This window comes from Terrapene carolina, unplaced genomic scaffold, assembly GCF_002925995.2.
Source record: "Terrapene carolina triunguis isolate 2854851 unplaced genomic scaffold, T_m_triunguis-2.0 Scaffold662, whole genome shotgun sequence".
NCBI classification, from domain to species: Eukaryota; Metazoa; Chordata; order Testudines; family Emydidae; genus Terrapene; species Terrapene triunguis.
This window is the reverse complement of record NW_020665013.1, coordinates 2660749-2671977: the sequence shown is the minus strand read 5'-3', so window position 1 is coordinate 2671977 and position 11229 is coordinate 2660749. Positions and strand designations below refer to the sequence as shown.

The 11229-nt window shown below is 46.9% G+C and overlaps 2 protein-coding genes across 3 annotated transcripts in view; one reads left to right on the top strand and one right to left on the bottom strand.

Moving 5' to 3' along the window:
• The window catches only part of NDUFA11 (NADH:ubiquinone oxidoreductase subunit A11), an 8716-nt gene extending 7324 nt beyond the window's left edge, over positions 1–1392 (bottom strand). The window contains exon 1 of the mRNA XM_024216594.1: positions 1256–1392. Coding sequence (XP_024072362.1) covers positions 1256–1337 — 82 coding nt within the window. The 5' untranslated portion in view covers positions 1338–1392. The remainder of the gene's footprint in view (positions 1–1255) is intronic.
• Positions 1393–4977: 3585 nt separating this feature from the next.
• VMAC (vimentin type intermediate filament associated coiled-coil protein) lies at positions 4978–10708 on the top strand. Of its 2 annotated transcripts, none has more exons than XM_024216588.2 (2): positions 4978–5224; positions 7708–10708. In XM_024216588.2, the coding sequence occupies exons 1-2, from the start codon at positions 5034–5036 to the stop codon at positions 8063–8065; spliced, it is 549 nt and encodes a 182-aa protein (XP_024072356.1). In that variant the 5' UTR covers positions 4978–5033; the 3' UTR covers positions 8066–10708. The 2 variants fall into 2 exon arrangements, 1 of the variants encoding a protein (XP_024072356.1); XR_002909047.2 differs by lacking the exon at positions 4978–5224 and adding an exon at positions 5428–5630 and having other exon boundaries at positions 7708–7793.
• The last annotated feature ends 521 nt before the right edge of the window (positions 10709–11229 follow it).

Genomic DNA, 11229 nt, shown 5'->3' with positions numbered 1-11229 from the left:
ATAAATCTGTTAGTCTTTAAGGTGCCACCAGACTCCTTGTTGTTTTTACAGATATGCAAAGTGCTTGTGCATTAATTAAAAGTAATAAATATTAAGAGAATGAAAAAGAGAGATGCAGCATTTGACCATTCCCCACACAATAATACTTCACTCTTTTCCTCTCAGAATCACAAAGCATTTCACCCATTAAAAGTAAAATATCCTTATGAGGCAAATATCAGAGGGGTAGCCGTCTTAGTCGGGATCTGTAAAAAGCAACAAAGAGTCTTGTGGCACCTTATAGACTAACAGACGTAGTGGAGCATAAAGCTTTCGTGGGTGAATACCCACTTCGTCAGACATCACCCACAATACGTCTGTTAGTCTATAAAATGCCACAGGACTCTTTGTCGCTTTTTATGAGGCAAATGTTAATCTCATTTATCAATGGGGAAACCGAGGCAGGGAGAGACCATGCAAATCACTTTTGCTCTAAGAATGAAATAAAATTTCATTTTGCCATTAAAGTAATGAATTAGTGCCCTTTTACTGACACTACTTAATGCAAGCAAACAGAGCACTTCTAACTTTAATATATATATATAAAAACACAAGAACTCACATCAGGCCATTCAAAAGCAAATATTGCTCTTTTAGTGCTACTCTGGCCACCCTGCCTAGTCTTAAATTTTACAGTAAAGATTACATTTAAAAGAGAATCTGGACATATTGCCTGTACATAGTATTTTCTGTGACCAAGTTAACATTGCAGGATCTTTTAAGTTTTGGACTTTGCATTCATCTTAAGTGTTTGACTTTTTCAGCCCTCAATACCACTTTAATGACTACAATTTTTGCGTGTAATTTTTTGGATTGAGTTTTCAAGCCGCCTTTCCCAGGGCCGGCCGCTTTCGTGAGATTTCGTGCTGTGCTTAAAGCCCCAGCTCCCGGAGCCCCGCTCGCAAACGGAGTCGGCGAGGGCTCAGCTTTCATCTCAGCCAGAAGCAGCGCTGCAGCCAGAGGGGGGCAGGAGCCCCCCGGACACAAGCCGGGCTTCATGGCTACGCCGCAGCCTGAGCCACCCCCCGCGGGGCCAGACGCGGCCGGCAGTAGAGGCTCGCGCTAGCCGAGCTCGGGGCCAGGCGGGCTCGAGCCATGGCGGCAAGCGGGGGGCTGCGCGGAGGGGAGCCGGGCGGCCCCGCCGAGACAGGCCCCGCCCCGGGCGGAAGGGGATGAGCGGGATCGGCAGGTAGCAAAGCCAACCCAGTCTCCTCACCCAGCGCAGCCCCGAGGCGGCCGGTGATCCAGGCCTTGCGGACGCAGTCGGTCCCCTCCGGGATCTCCCAGTAGCCGACCATCGCAGCGACAGCGGCTCTGCAAGGGCACGAAACAAAACACCGCGAGAACTCGCGGATCCACGTAGGGTCTCGCGATACCTTCTTCTCGTTCTCGCGAGCGTCTCTTATTCCCTGTGTATGAAAGAGCTTCCGTTAGCCAGCCGCGCGCATGCGCTGGGCGAGGCCGGACAAGGAGTCGGGGAAAGGCTGGAGCCATTGCAGGGATGCGAGCCTGGGTGTGTTGCTGCACCGAGGATTAGCGCCCTCCCGGCACAGCTGCCAGTCCCCTGGGGATCCGCTGAATGAGGCGGGTTGGGAAAGGCCTAGCGAGGGTGGCGACAGCACCGAGTGGCGGGCTGGGGTCGGTGAGGAAATGGATTTGGAAAGTGGGAAGAACAATAATCCGTCTGACAGACCCGCTGGGTGACAATTACCCATCTGCTGCACTGAAGATTTAACCCTTCACTACGGATGACTTTTAGGCATTTTCTGTGCAGGAGGTTTAAGGATCCAGACGTCACAAGCATCACTCTTTATATTTAATTTTCCTGGGTGGAAAGAGACTAGCATTGTCTGTTTTAGGGAGACATTGAGCCATATCAGGAGTTTGCTTTTACAAAATCAATTGAGGCTCTACCAAGAGAGAACTATGAGGGCACAAGACCTTATATTTTGTAAAGGACTTTCTACTGTCTCATCACAGAGGCCAATAGCTCAGGGCCTGGAGTTTAAAGAATTATAGGAAATAGGCTTTCCCACAATCAGGGTTTACTTTCCACAACATCAAAACAGCTTTGTGCAGCCCAGCCACCCCTATCAAGAGGAGGCATTGCATGTTGGGATTTGAGGCTTTACCTGTCATGTCATTTGTGTTCAAAATAATAGCGACCATAGGCGCCGTAGGCGTTGTTTTGATGTTGCAATTTGGGCTCTCACCTCCCCCCGCCCGGCCCCCTCAGGCTAGCACAGCATGATAACATAAGCCCTGCTACCTGAAATCTGTTGGCCCCAGCTGGAGGCTCACTCCCAGGCGCAGCATAGACATACCTATTGTAAACTTGTAAAACTTGAGGAATGCATTTGAGCCATGAGAAAAAGCCATCCTTCCACACTGTAGAATCTGTACGTTAGTCCAATACTGCCGCTGTGATCAGGCTGAAGCAACTGGTGTGTGTTTGTTTTTATGGTGAAATTGCTGTCAGGGAACTCTCTTCTTGCTAAACTTTGTGCCCCAATCAAACTGTAAAACATTTCCTTTCCTGCAACAAGTGTGTGTCTTGTTCTGGGAAAGAGCTTTATGGAAGAGAAATACAGAGCATCTACAGTGCCCTGCTAGCATAGAAATGGACTGGAAATTTTATGCATTATTTATTAATGTAAAACAGAAGCTATATAAATCCAGCTTTTTCCACACTTCTTGAACATTGCTTTTCTGGCTGCCCTCTAACCACTTCACAAACAGTGAGTATACCTCTTCGCTCTCTAAATTGTTGTATTATCAAAAGTGAAATGAGGTGAAATTGGGCAAAAGATTTGTAAGGATCTTTCAAGTTAGCACTCCCCTACACCAGTTGTTTTCAAACTTTTTTTCTGGAGACCCAGTTGAAGAAAATTGTTGATGCCCGTGACTCAACAGAGCTGGGGCAGAGGGTTGGGGTACGGGAGGGGGTCTGTGGCTGGGGGTCTGTGACATTCCCCTGGTGTTATCCGGACCGGTGATCTGCTAGGTCACTTCAATCCTTGACTCTGGGAGCCACCCTTACCCTGCTCTGCTGTGAGAACCTCCACTCCTGGGCTGTTCACGCACAGCCTGTGGCATGTAAGCTGCTCCTTGGATTGTGCAACCGAATAACACTAGCCAATATCTCCGGTCCCAGACACAACCCTAGGAACCTCCGTCTTGCAGTGTCCAGTTATGTCCACTGGACGCCGCAAGCTTATATGAGTTTGTCAATTTTTAACAAAGAAATTGATATGTATCAGGCTTGTTATCCCAAGGGGAGTCTCTGACACGCTTCAAACCAAACACACTGCTTCATGTAGAATAAACAATTTATTAACTACAATAGATAGATTTTAAGTGATTATAAGTCAAAGTATAACAAATCGGATTTGGTCAAATGAAATAAAAGCAAAACACATTCTAAGGTGATCTTAACACTTTCAGTGCCCTTATAAACTTAGATGCTTCTCACCACAGGCTGTCTGGTTGCCCTTCAGCCAGGCTCTCCCCTTTGATCAGCGCTTCAGTCGCTGGCTGGTGATGTCTGTAGATGGAGGTGGAAGAGAGAGGAAGAGCATGGCAAACGTCTCTCCCTTTTATCATGTTCTTTCTTCCTTCTTGGCTTTGCTTCCCTCCCCCTTCAGATTCAGGTGAGCATTATGTCATTGTAGTCCCCTGATTGACCAAGGGAAGGGGGGTGACTCACTGGAGAGTCCAACAGATCCTTTGTTGCTGCCTAGGCCAATGTCCATTGTTCCTGTGAGGCTGGGCTGGGTTTGTCCCATACATGCTCTGATGAGGTGTGAACGGCCCCTCTGTTCCTAGAGAGTTCTGCCTGGGCTTGTTTAAGCCATGAGGATACATTTTCAGCCTCATAACTATATAAATGAAATTACACTCTATAACAAACATTACTATAACAACTATGCTCAGTGCATCATGAGCCTTCCGAAGACACCCGACAGGACAAACTTTGCATTGGATACCACACAATCATATTATAAGGATGAACATGGGTGTGCAGGGTATTCCCCCAAGGTACAGAATGTCACAGGGTGCAGACTCTGGGATGGGGCCAGGGATGAGGGGATTGGGGTGCAGGACGGGGCTCAGGGCTGGGGCAGAGGGTTGGGGTGTGGGATTGGGGCTCGGGCTTACCTCAGTCGGCTCCCGGTCAGCGGCGCAGAGGAGGTGCTAAGGCAGGCTTCCTGCCTGTCCTGGCACCGCAGAGTATGCTGCGCTCCGGAAGCGGCCAGCAGCAGGTCCGACTCCTAGACGGAGACACACAAGTGGCTCCGCGTGGCTCTCACCTGCAGGCACCTCTCCAGCTCCCATTGGCCGGTTCCCAGCTAATGGGAGTGTAGAGCTGGTGTAGTGCATGGAGCCCTGCGCCCCCTCCGCCTAGGAGCCGGACCTGCTGCTGGCCGCTTCTGGGGCACAGGGCAGTTTCAGAACAGGTAAGGACTAGCCTGTCTTAGCCAGGCAGTATGACTGACGGGACCAGAGCCGCCATGACCCAGTGCCTTATATTCTGCGATCCAGTACTGGGTTGCGACCCGCAGTTTGAAAACCACTGCCCTACCCCATTACTCCCAAAGCACCCCTCTTCCTGGGGTGCCCCAGCCCCCCTTTTCCCAGGGTGCCATCCACCTGCCTCAAAGCACCTCCTGCTCCCAAAAGGGACCCTCTGCTGGGAGGGGGCATCCCTCTGCCCCCAAGGGGCCCACCCCACGCCAGTGGCCCTGTTCTGCTCCAAAGGGCTCCTCTGTCAGGGAGGAGCATCGCCCTACCCCCAAAGGGCCACTCTGCCCCCACAGCGACCCCTGCCACCAAAGGACCCCTCTGCCCAAAGCCCGGGTCCCCCAAGTCATTGATCCAGGCCAGGATGGAGCGGGCTGGCTGGGGCGGGGCTTGCCACGCCCCGCCCCGCTCCGCTCCTTGGCCGGCGGGGCGGGAGCCCACAGCCGCGGAGGGACTAGCCGGGCCCGGCCGATATGTCGGCGCCACCGGCCGTCCAGATCCGCGAGGCCAATGCGCACCTTGCGGCGCTGCACGGGCGCGTGGCGGAGCTGGAGCGGCGGCTGGGCGCGGCCGAGCGCACGGTGCGCGGGCAGGCGGAGAGTCTCATCCGCAAGGACGGCGAGCTGCGCGCGGCGCTGCGGGAGCTGGGGGCTGCCAAGGACAGGTAGCGCCGGGGGCAGCGCCTGGCGTCTCCTCGCGGCGCGGCCCGGCCCGGCCCGGACTTGCCTGGCTGCCACCGGGCGCGGCGGCGCCGCTCGGTCCCGCCCCCGGGGGCTGAGCGTCCAGGCCGGGGGAAGGCTGGGCTGCGGGAATGTGTAACTCCCCCCCGTGGGGGCCGACAGACCGACGTCCCGCCCCGGGCCCGGGCCCGGGCCTCGGCTGGGCCGGTCAGTGGGGTGGCCCCGCTGTGAGACCAGCCCGGAGGCCCAGAGTTAAGAAGGACGGCAGGGAAATACGAACTGGCCCTAGCAACCGCTTTGAGCCTTCGCTAGCGCAGCCCCGGCTTTGTGCGCGGGGACACAGTCGTTCTGCGAGCCCCATGTACCTGGGGAAGTAGGAATTCAGGCGAGGTAAAACGTGCGTTCAAATGAGCATGGCCACATGTAGAAAAGCATAGGCCAGGATTGGCGGTCAGGTGGGCTTTTGGCTGATGGTAGCGATGTATGGAAAGGATGTCACTGGATTGTAGGGTGACCAGACAGCAAATGTGAAAAATCGGGACGGGGTGGGGGGTAATAGGCGCCTTTATAAGAAAAAGACCCAAAAATCGGGACTGTCCCTATAAAATCGGGACATCTGGTCACCCTACTGGATTGCTAACTTCTAATCTTGACAAAAGCAGTCTTGTGCCCCCTCTCCCCCCCACAAAATATGAATATGACTGATGTAGTGTACAATAGTCGACAGAGCTTCTTAGGTTCAGGTTGTTTAACTTCTTATTAGAGGGCTCTATTTTCAGTTGCTTGTTACTTTGCCAAACTATAACCAGTCATGATGAAGTTTCTTCATACCAGGTCTCTGTCTCAGGCTGAATTTGTTTTGGAAAGTTTAATTTAAACTTCTGAGAACAATGGTAGGGACAAGTTATGGCCATGTTTTGTAGTAAAGGTTGCCAAGTCAAGTTAGGAAATACCAAACCTAAGGTTGCTTGTGCAATTCTAAGTCAGTCCCCTTGTACGCATGCATGATGGTGATTTCCTGAGCATGGCTCATCCTGCACGCTGAATAAGACAGGACTTCTGAGGGAAAAAAGTATTTGATCATGTATTCCTTAATTCTGGTATTTCCTAACTATTCAATGCTTTACTTTGAAACCTTGGTGTTCTTTTAATGTGTTTTCTTAAAATTTTTAAAAGCAAACTGAAACAATAAAAATACCTTCATGTGAACTATATTCACCATCAAATGTGTCACTAGCAGGGTCAGGACCTTTAGCTCAAACTGCAGACTTCTACCGCCTGAGTTAATTGAACATCTGGTAGCATTAGTAGGCTGTTATCCTGTATGTGGACTGATTAGAGGGGAAGAGATAGTACCAATCCCACTGGTAAAATGGGTATCTGCTGGATAGTACCAATCCCAGTATTCCAGCAGAGGAATATTGAGACTCAGGAATCCTGGGTTCAGTTCTAGGTTCCAGAGGAGAGTATATTCTAGTGATTACAGACCCTTCTGTCCCCATCTTCTGTTCTCCTCCCTGTCTTACATGCATATCCACTTATCTCCCTGTTCCCTTCTGCTTCCAGCCTGTGTCCTTCCTCTGTTCCTCAGATACAAAGGGGTGAGTAAGGTTGCTTCTGCCGCCTCCTTGCTCCCTTGATGCTAGCAGGATGAAAGCAAAAGGAGCAAGTGTCTCCAAATTCTGGAGCTTGGTGCTACAACAGAGGTGCAAGGATGGGAAAAGTTCTGCTCAGTCACAATATCATGGTGGGGGACATGTGCAGTCCAGTCAGCATGTAGGAGCTGTATGGAGATGGCGCATACTCAGTGCAGATAGTCTTTGGAGAATTTAGCTGCCAGCTTCTAACACACTGAGCATGTGCAAACTAAAGTTTTCACTGGCTTTTAACTTGCCCACATGTAGGCAATTTTTTACAGTTACAGCAAAACACACCTCCCTGACATCAGTTGATCTCCCTTGCCAAATTTCATATTCCTGTTGCAGGGCTTCTCAAAGAAATGGTTGTAAGAATTTTTAACATGGGCAAAACAATGTATTTTTCCCTAAACTCATTATCTAGAATGGCTGAACTGTTTTAGTTGAAACTTTCATAAAAATTCAGTCCAAGGGGCAGACACCCAGCTTGGAAAATTTCAGCCTGAAAGATTAAAGTTTGGCAAAACTATAAGAAACAAGGTCTTATAATGGAAAGTGTTAGTTAAGTATCACTATTTGCACTGCCAGTGCTGTGTTAGAACTACATAAACAGCAGACCCAAAGAGAGGGACATGAGAGAGAGATTCAGGAAGCTTGAAATGATATGGGGATCATTTCTTCAACATTTTATATAACCTGTTTTTTTGAAACCGAAAAACACTTCAGGTCTTTATAGGATGAGGGCAAATAAGTGAGGAACAGTAGTTATGTGCATGGCTATGTTTTAGTAGCCTTGTTTTGAGACTATTTTTCTTCTGTTTTCTTCTAAGAGAAATTACTGCTCTGCAGCAGAAGCTGCTCTCATCTGAGGAGACAATTCAGAAGCTGTTGAATGTTATCCAGAAAAAAGATGACTTAATTGTACAGCTGAAGCACAGGAGTCATCTTCTGACTAAAATCTGCAGAAACCGACCCATCCTGGACAATCTTCTGTCTTACATGGCAGAAGGGGAACAGTTAAGTACCCTTCCAGGGACCCAAAGTGATTCCAGTTCTCCGGTTCATGACGAGTTCCAGGAGTCAAACTGCATCACCAACCAGATATCAAAGCACAAGGACTTCTCTCTCAGTGAAGATGACCTGGAAGATCAGGAATTGGATACGAGCCAGTTTGGGACGACAGTGTGAACTGAGTGTGGAACATGACCTTTGTTACAAATGCTCCAGTTCCGATTTTTAAACTTCCTTCTGTTTTTTTAATCTTGTCCTGAAAGAACCAGGTTCAGATGGGAGTCTGTCCCCCACCCCCTCAGTTCTTGCAAGTAGCCTTTTCTATACCTCCTTCATTGAGGACTCAGGAAAGTAGGCTTTATGCAATACTACCTACTTGAGTGGATACTAAACCTTGATGAAATGGGCACTTATGGGTTTTCCACTGTTCCTTTATCATGGGAATCTTTTAATTCCTCCTGTCCTTCAGTATTTACTTTCCTCTGTGACCCCAAACACTTCATGTTAAGGATACTTAAGTCAAACGCTATATGCATAGTAAATCTTCCAGCACTGGTGGCCAAATGTATCACCATCCACTTTCAGCTTCTGTTGGCCTAAGTGCTGCTCCTCATCCAGGTCTGCTGTATATCAGAGCCATAGACAGTGATTGATTAGAGCAAGATGTTTATATACCAAATTCTAGGACGTGATGTCTGAGTCTATAAACCTATAAAATATTGTGCAGTCTTGGGAATGAAAAATCTAAGTGCTCAAAGTTCTACATGTTTCAGTCAAAGGACGTATTAAATTAGTGAAAAGCTATCTTTTCTGGGAAGTTTGGCTGCATTGATTTTAGTTATATGTTGAATTCCTAACCTGATGTTTTGTTTTTGAGATTAGATTTGTTAGTTAAGGTTAATCAGATCTCTTTTCTTTTGCTCTATGGAGTTAGCACAGAAAGAAGGAAACTAGTGTATGGGTTTGAGGCAGATTCACAATGTAAATGGAGGGAATCCATTTTCTGAAATTCACCTTTTTTCCAGATTGTGTCTTGACTGTTTTAAAATTAGAGTGGAGGAATTAAGGGGAAAATATTGCATTCATTAGTAAGAGGTGTAGTCACTACAGTTGGTGGTGGGATTTTAAGGAATATTATGCATAAAGTTAAGTTTCTGGGTAGAAAGGTTGGTTTCTGACTTGATCACTCTGACTTGCATTTAAAACTTGGTAGAAAATTTAATCTATTTTTAAGCTTTTTAAAATTCTGCCTCTACTGTCCTCTTACAGCTTTAAGATTGGCACCAGTCACTGCATGGAAACTTTGCTGCTGCACAAAGTGGCCAGCTGTAACCTTTCTGCCTTTGTCTAGAACATGTAGATTTTCTCTGTGGTCGAACCAGATTTCTTCTCCAAATTCATCTTGTTTAAACTCTCTGACTGACAGCAGCTCTATATGCAATTCCCTGTAGCTGGCTAAGTACTTTTTTATATCTATCATAAAGACCTGCTTTTATATGGGATGTTCCTTGTTCAGAATTCTTCAGTGGGAAACAAAATGTGAGAACGGGTATTCGACTTCAAATAAGAGTAAAGGAAAATCTCTTAAAATTCCTTTTTGAGAAACTCTTATATGCAACATATTTATACCACCAGAGTGAATTTCCTGTATTTTTATAAATCTAAAACCCTTGACTACTTTTGGTCACTAAAGATTCCTTTGCATTTTTTGCAAAACAGGGTTTTGGCAATTATGTCTTGCCATATACTAACTCAGGTAAATACATTCTGCCTCCATATAGTCTCTGCCATTTACAGTCAATAAATAATTCTTAACTTCTCCTTCATCAGATGTGTGGGAATAGTGCTGGTGGCGCAGGATGGACACAGTTACATACAGTGAGAATGGTATTTTTGTAGTGGGTGGAGTGACCTCTGTTTGAAGAGTTTATAAAAGCACTTGGTGATTTGGGATTATAGGTGCTATGTAAACATAAGGGATTATCTCTTTACAAGTCTAAAGTAAATGTGCAATTTCTTGTGAACATGTACATTATGCAGGTCTGGCCCAGCCTATGTGGTGTCCCTTCAATGCAAACAATCAACCTTCAGTGCAATAAAAATATCCCAGTGTATTTTTCATCTGAAATTGTGTGTATAAAATAATTTTACATCTGCCTATATAGAGTTAGGAATTCCTTTGCAGTTTGTCAGATTCAGATGCAGATATTTTGCACTTAACAACAAAAAAGAACGTCTTGCTCTCTTGCAAGGTGTCTCCCTTCCCCAGTGGAGAAGAAGGGGTCAGAAAGGACCCAACTGTGTGCAATGGCAAGAAAGACAACTGACTCAAATATGTGTCCAAAGCAATAATACTTCTCATTGTTTAAGCTGCAAGTGCTCCTGTCATGACCTTGGTGTAAAGGATACAAGATATGGTGGGACAGTCAGCCTTTTGAAGTTTCAACCACTATCTCATTACACTCCTTGCCTCTTCTAGTTGTCAGAGTTTGGGATGCATAACTCCCTCCACAGCAAAATGAGACTGTAACCCTAATTAGCATATGTGTTTGTTTGTTACTATTGTACAATTAGGGTGCAAGAAAAAATGTAGGACCAAGGGAGCTCAAATTAATCTTCTTAAAACTGTAACATTCAGGCAACTGGGCAGAAGTAATGTTCTGTGACTTAGGAGTCAGTAGGTTTCAGGAAACTGGCTGCAAGTGCTTTTGTTTTGCTATTGCTGTGTTCTTCCTGGTAAATTGGACCAAATGGATTTGAAGCACTGGAATGGGTTACCTAGGGAGGTGGTGGAATCTCCGTCCTTAGAGGTTTTTAAGGTCAGGCTTGACAAAGCCCTGGCTGGGATGATCTAGTTGGGGATTGGTCCTGCTTTGAGCAGGGGGTTGGACTAGATGACCTCCTGAGGTCCCTTCCAACCCTGATATTCTATGATTCTATTTGTGGCTTGTGAAACCCTAATGGGAAAGATAAAACTATGTTTAGTTGTGTGCTGTCTCTGCCTTTATTGGCACTGATCTCATACACTGGTAAAGTTCTTAAGGCTCTGCTTTGTGGCTAGTGTATTAAAACTTTCACTATACCATTTGGCCCTAATGAGGCATAGTCATTTTCAAAACAACCTGAGTACGCTGGTGGATTTTAGAGCACTTTGAAAGATCTGCTCTCAAACAGAAAGCTCTGCTCAACTGTATTGAATCTGATGGCTACAGAACAACAAAGCTGAAGTTGCAAAAGTATTTAAACTATGCTGAACTCATTCCATGGCCTTGAACCAAAATGTTGTTAAAAGCACTATATCCGTTCGTTCTCTACAGTGAAATAGATTCTGCAGGCAACTC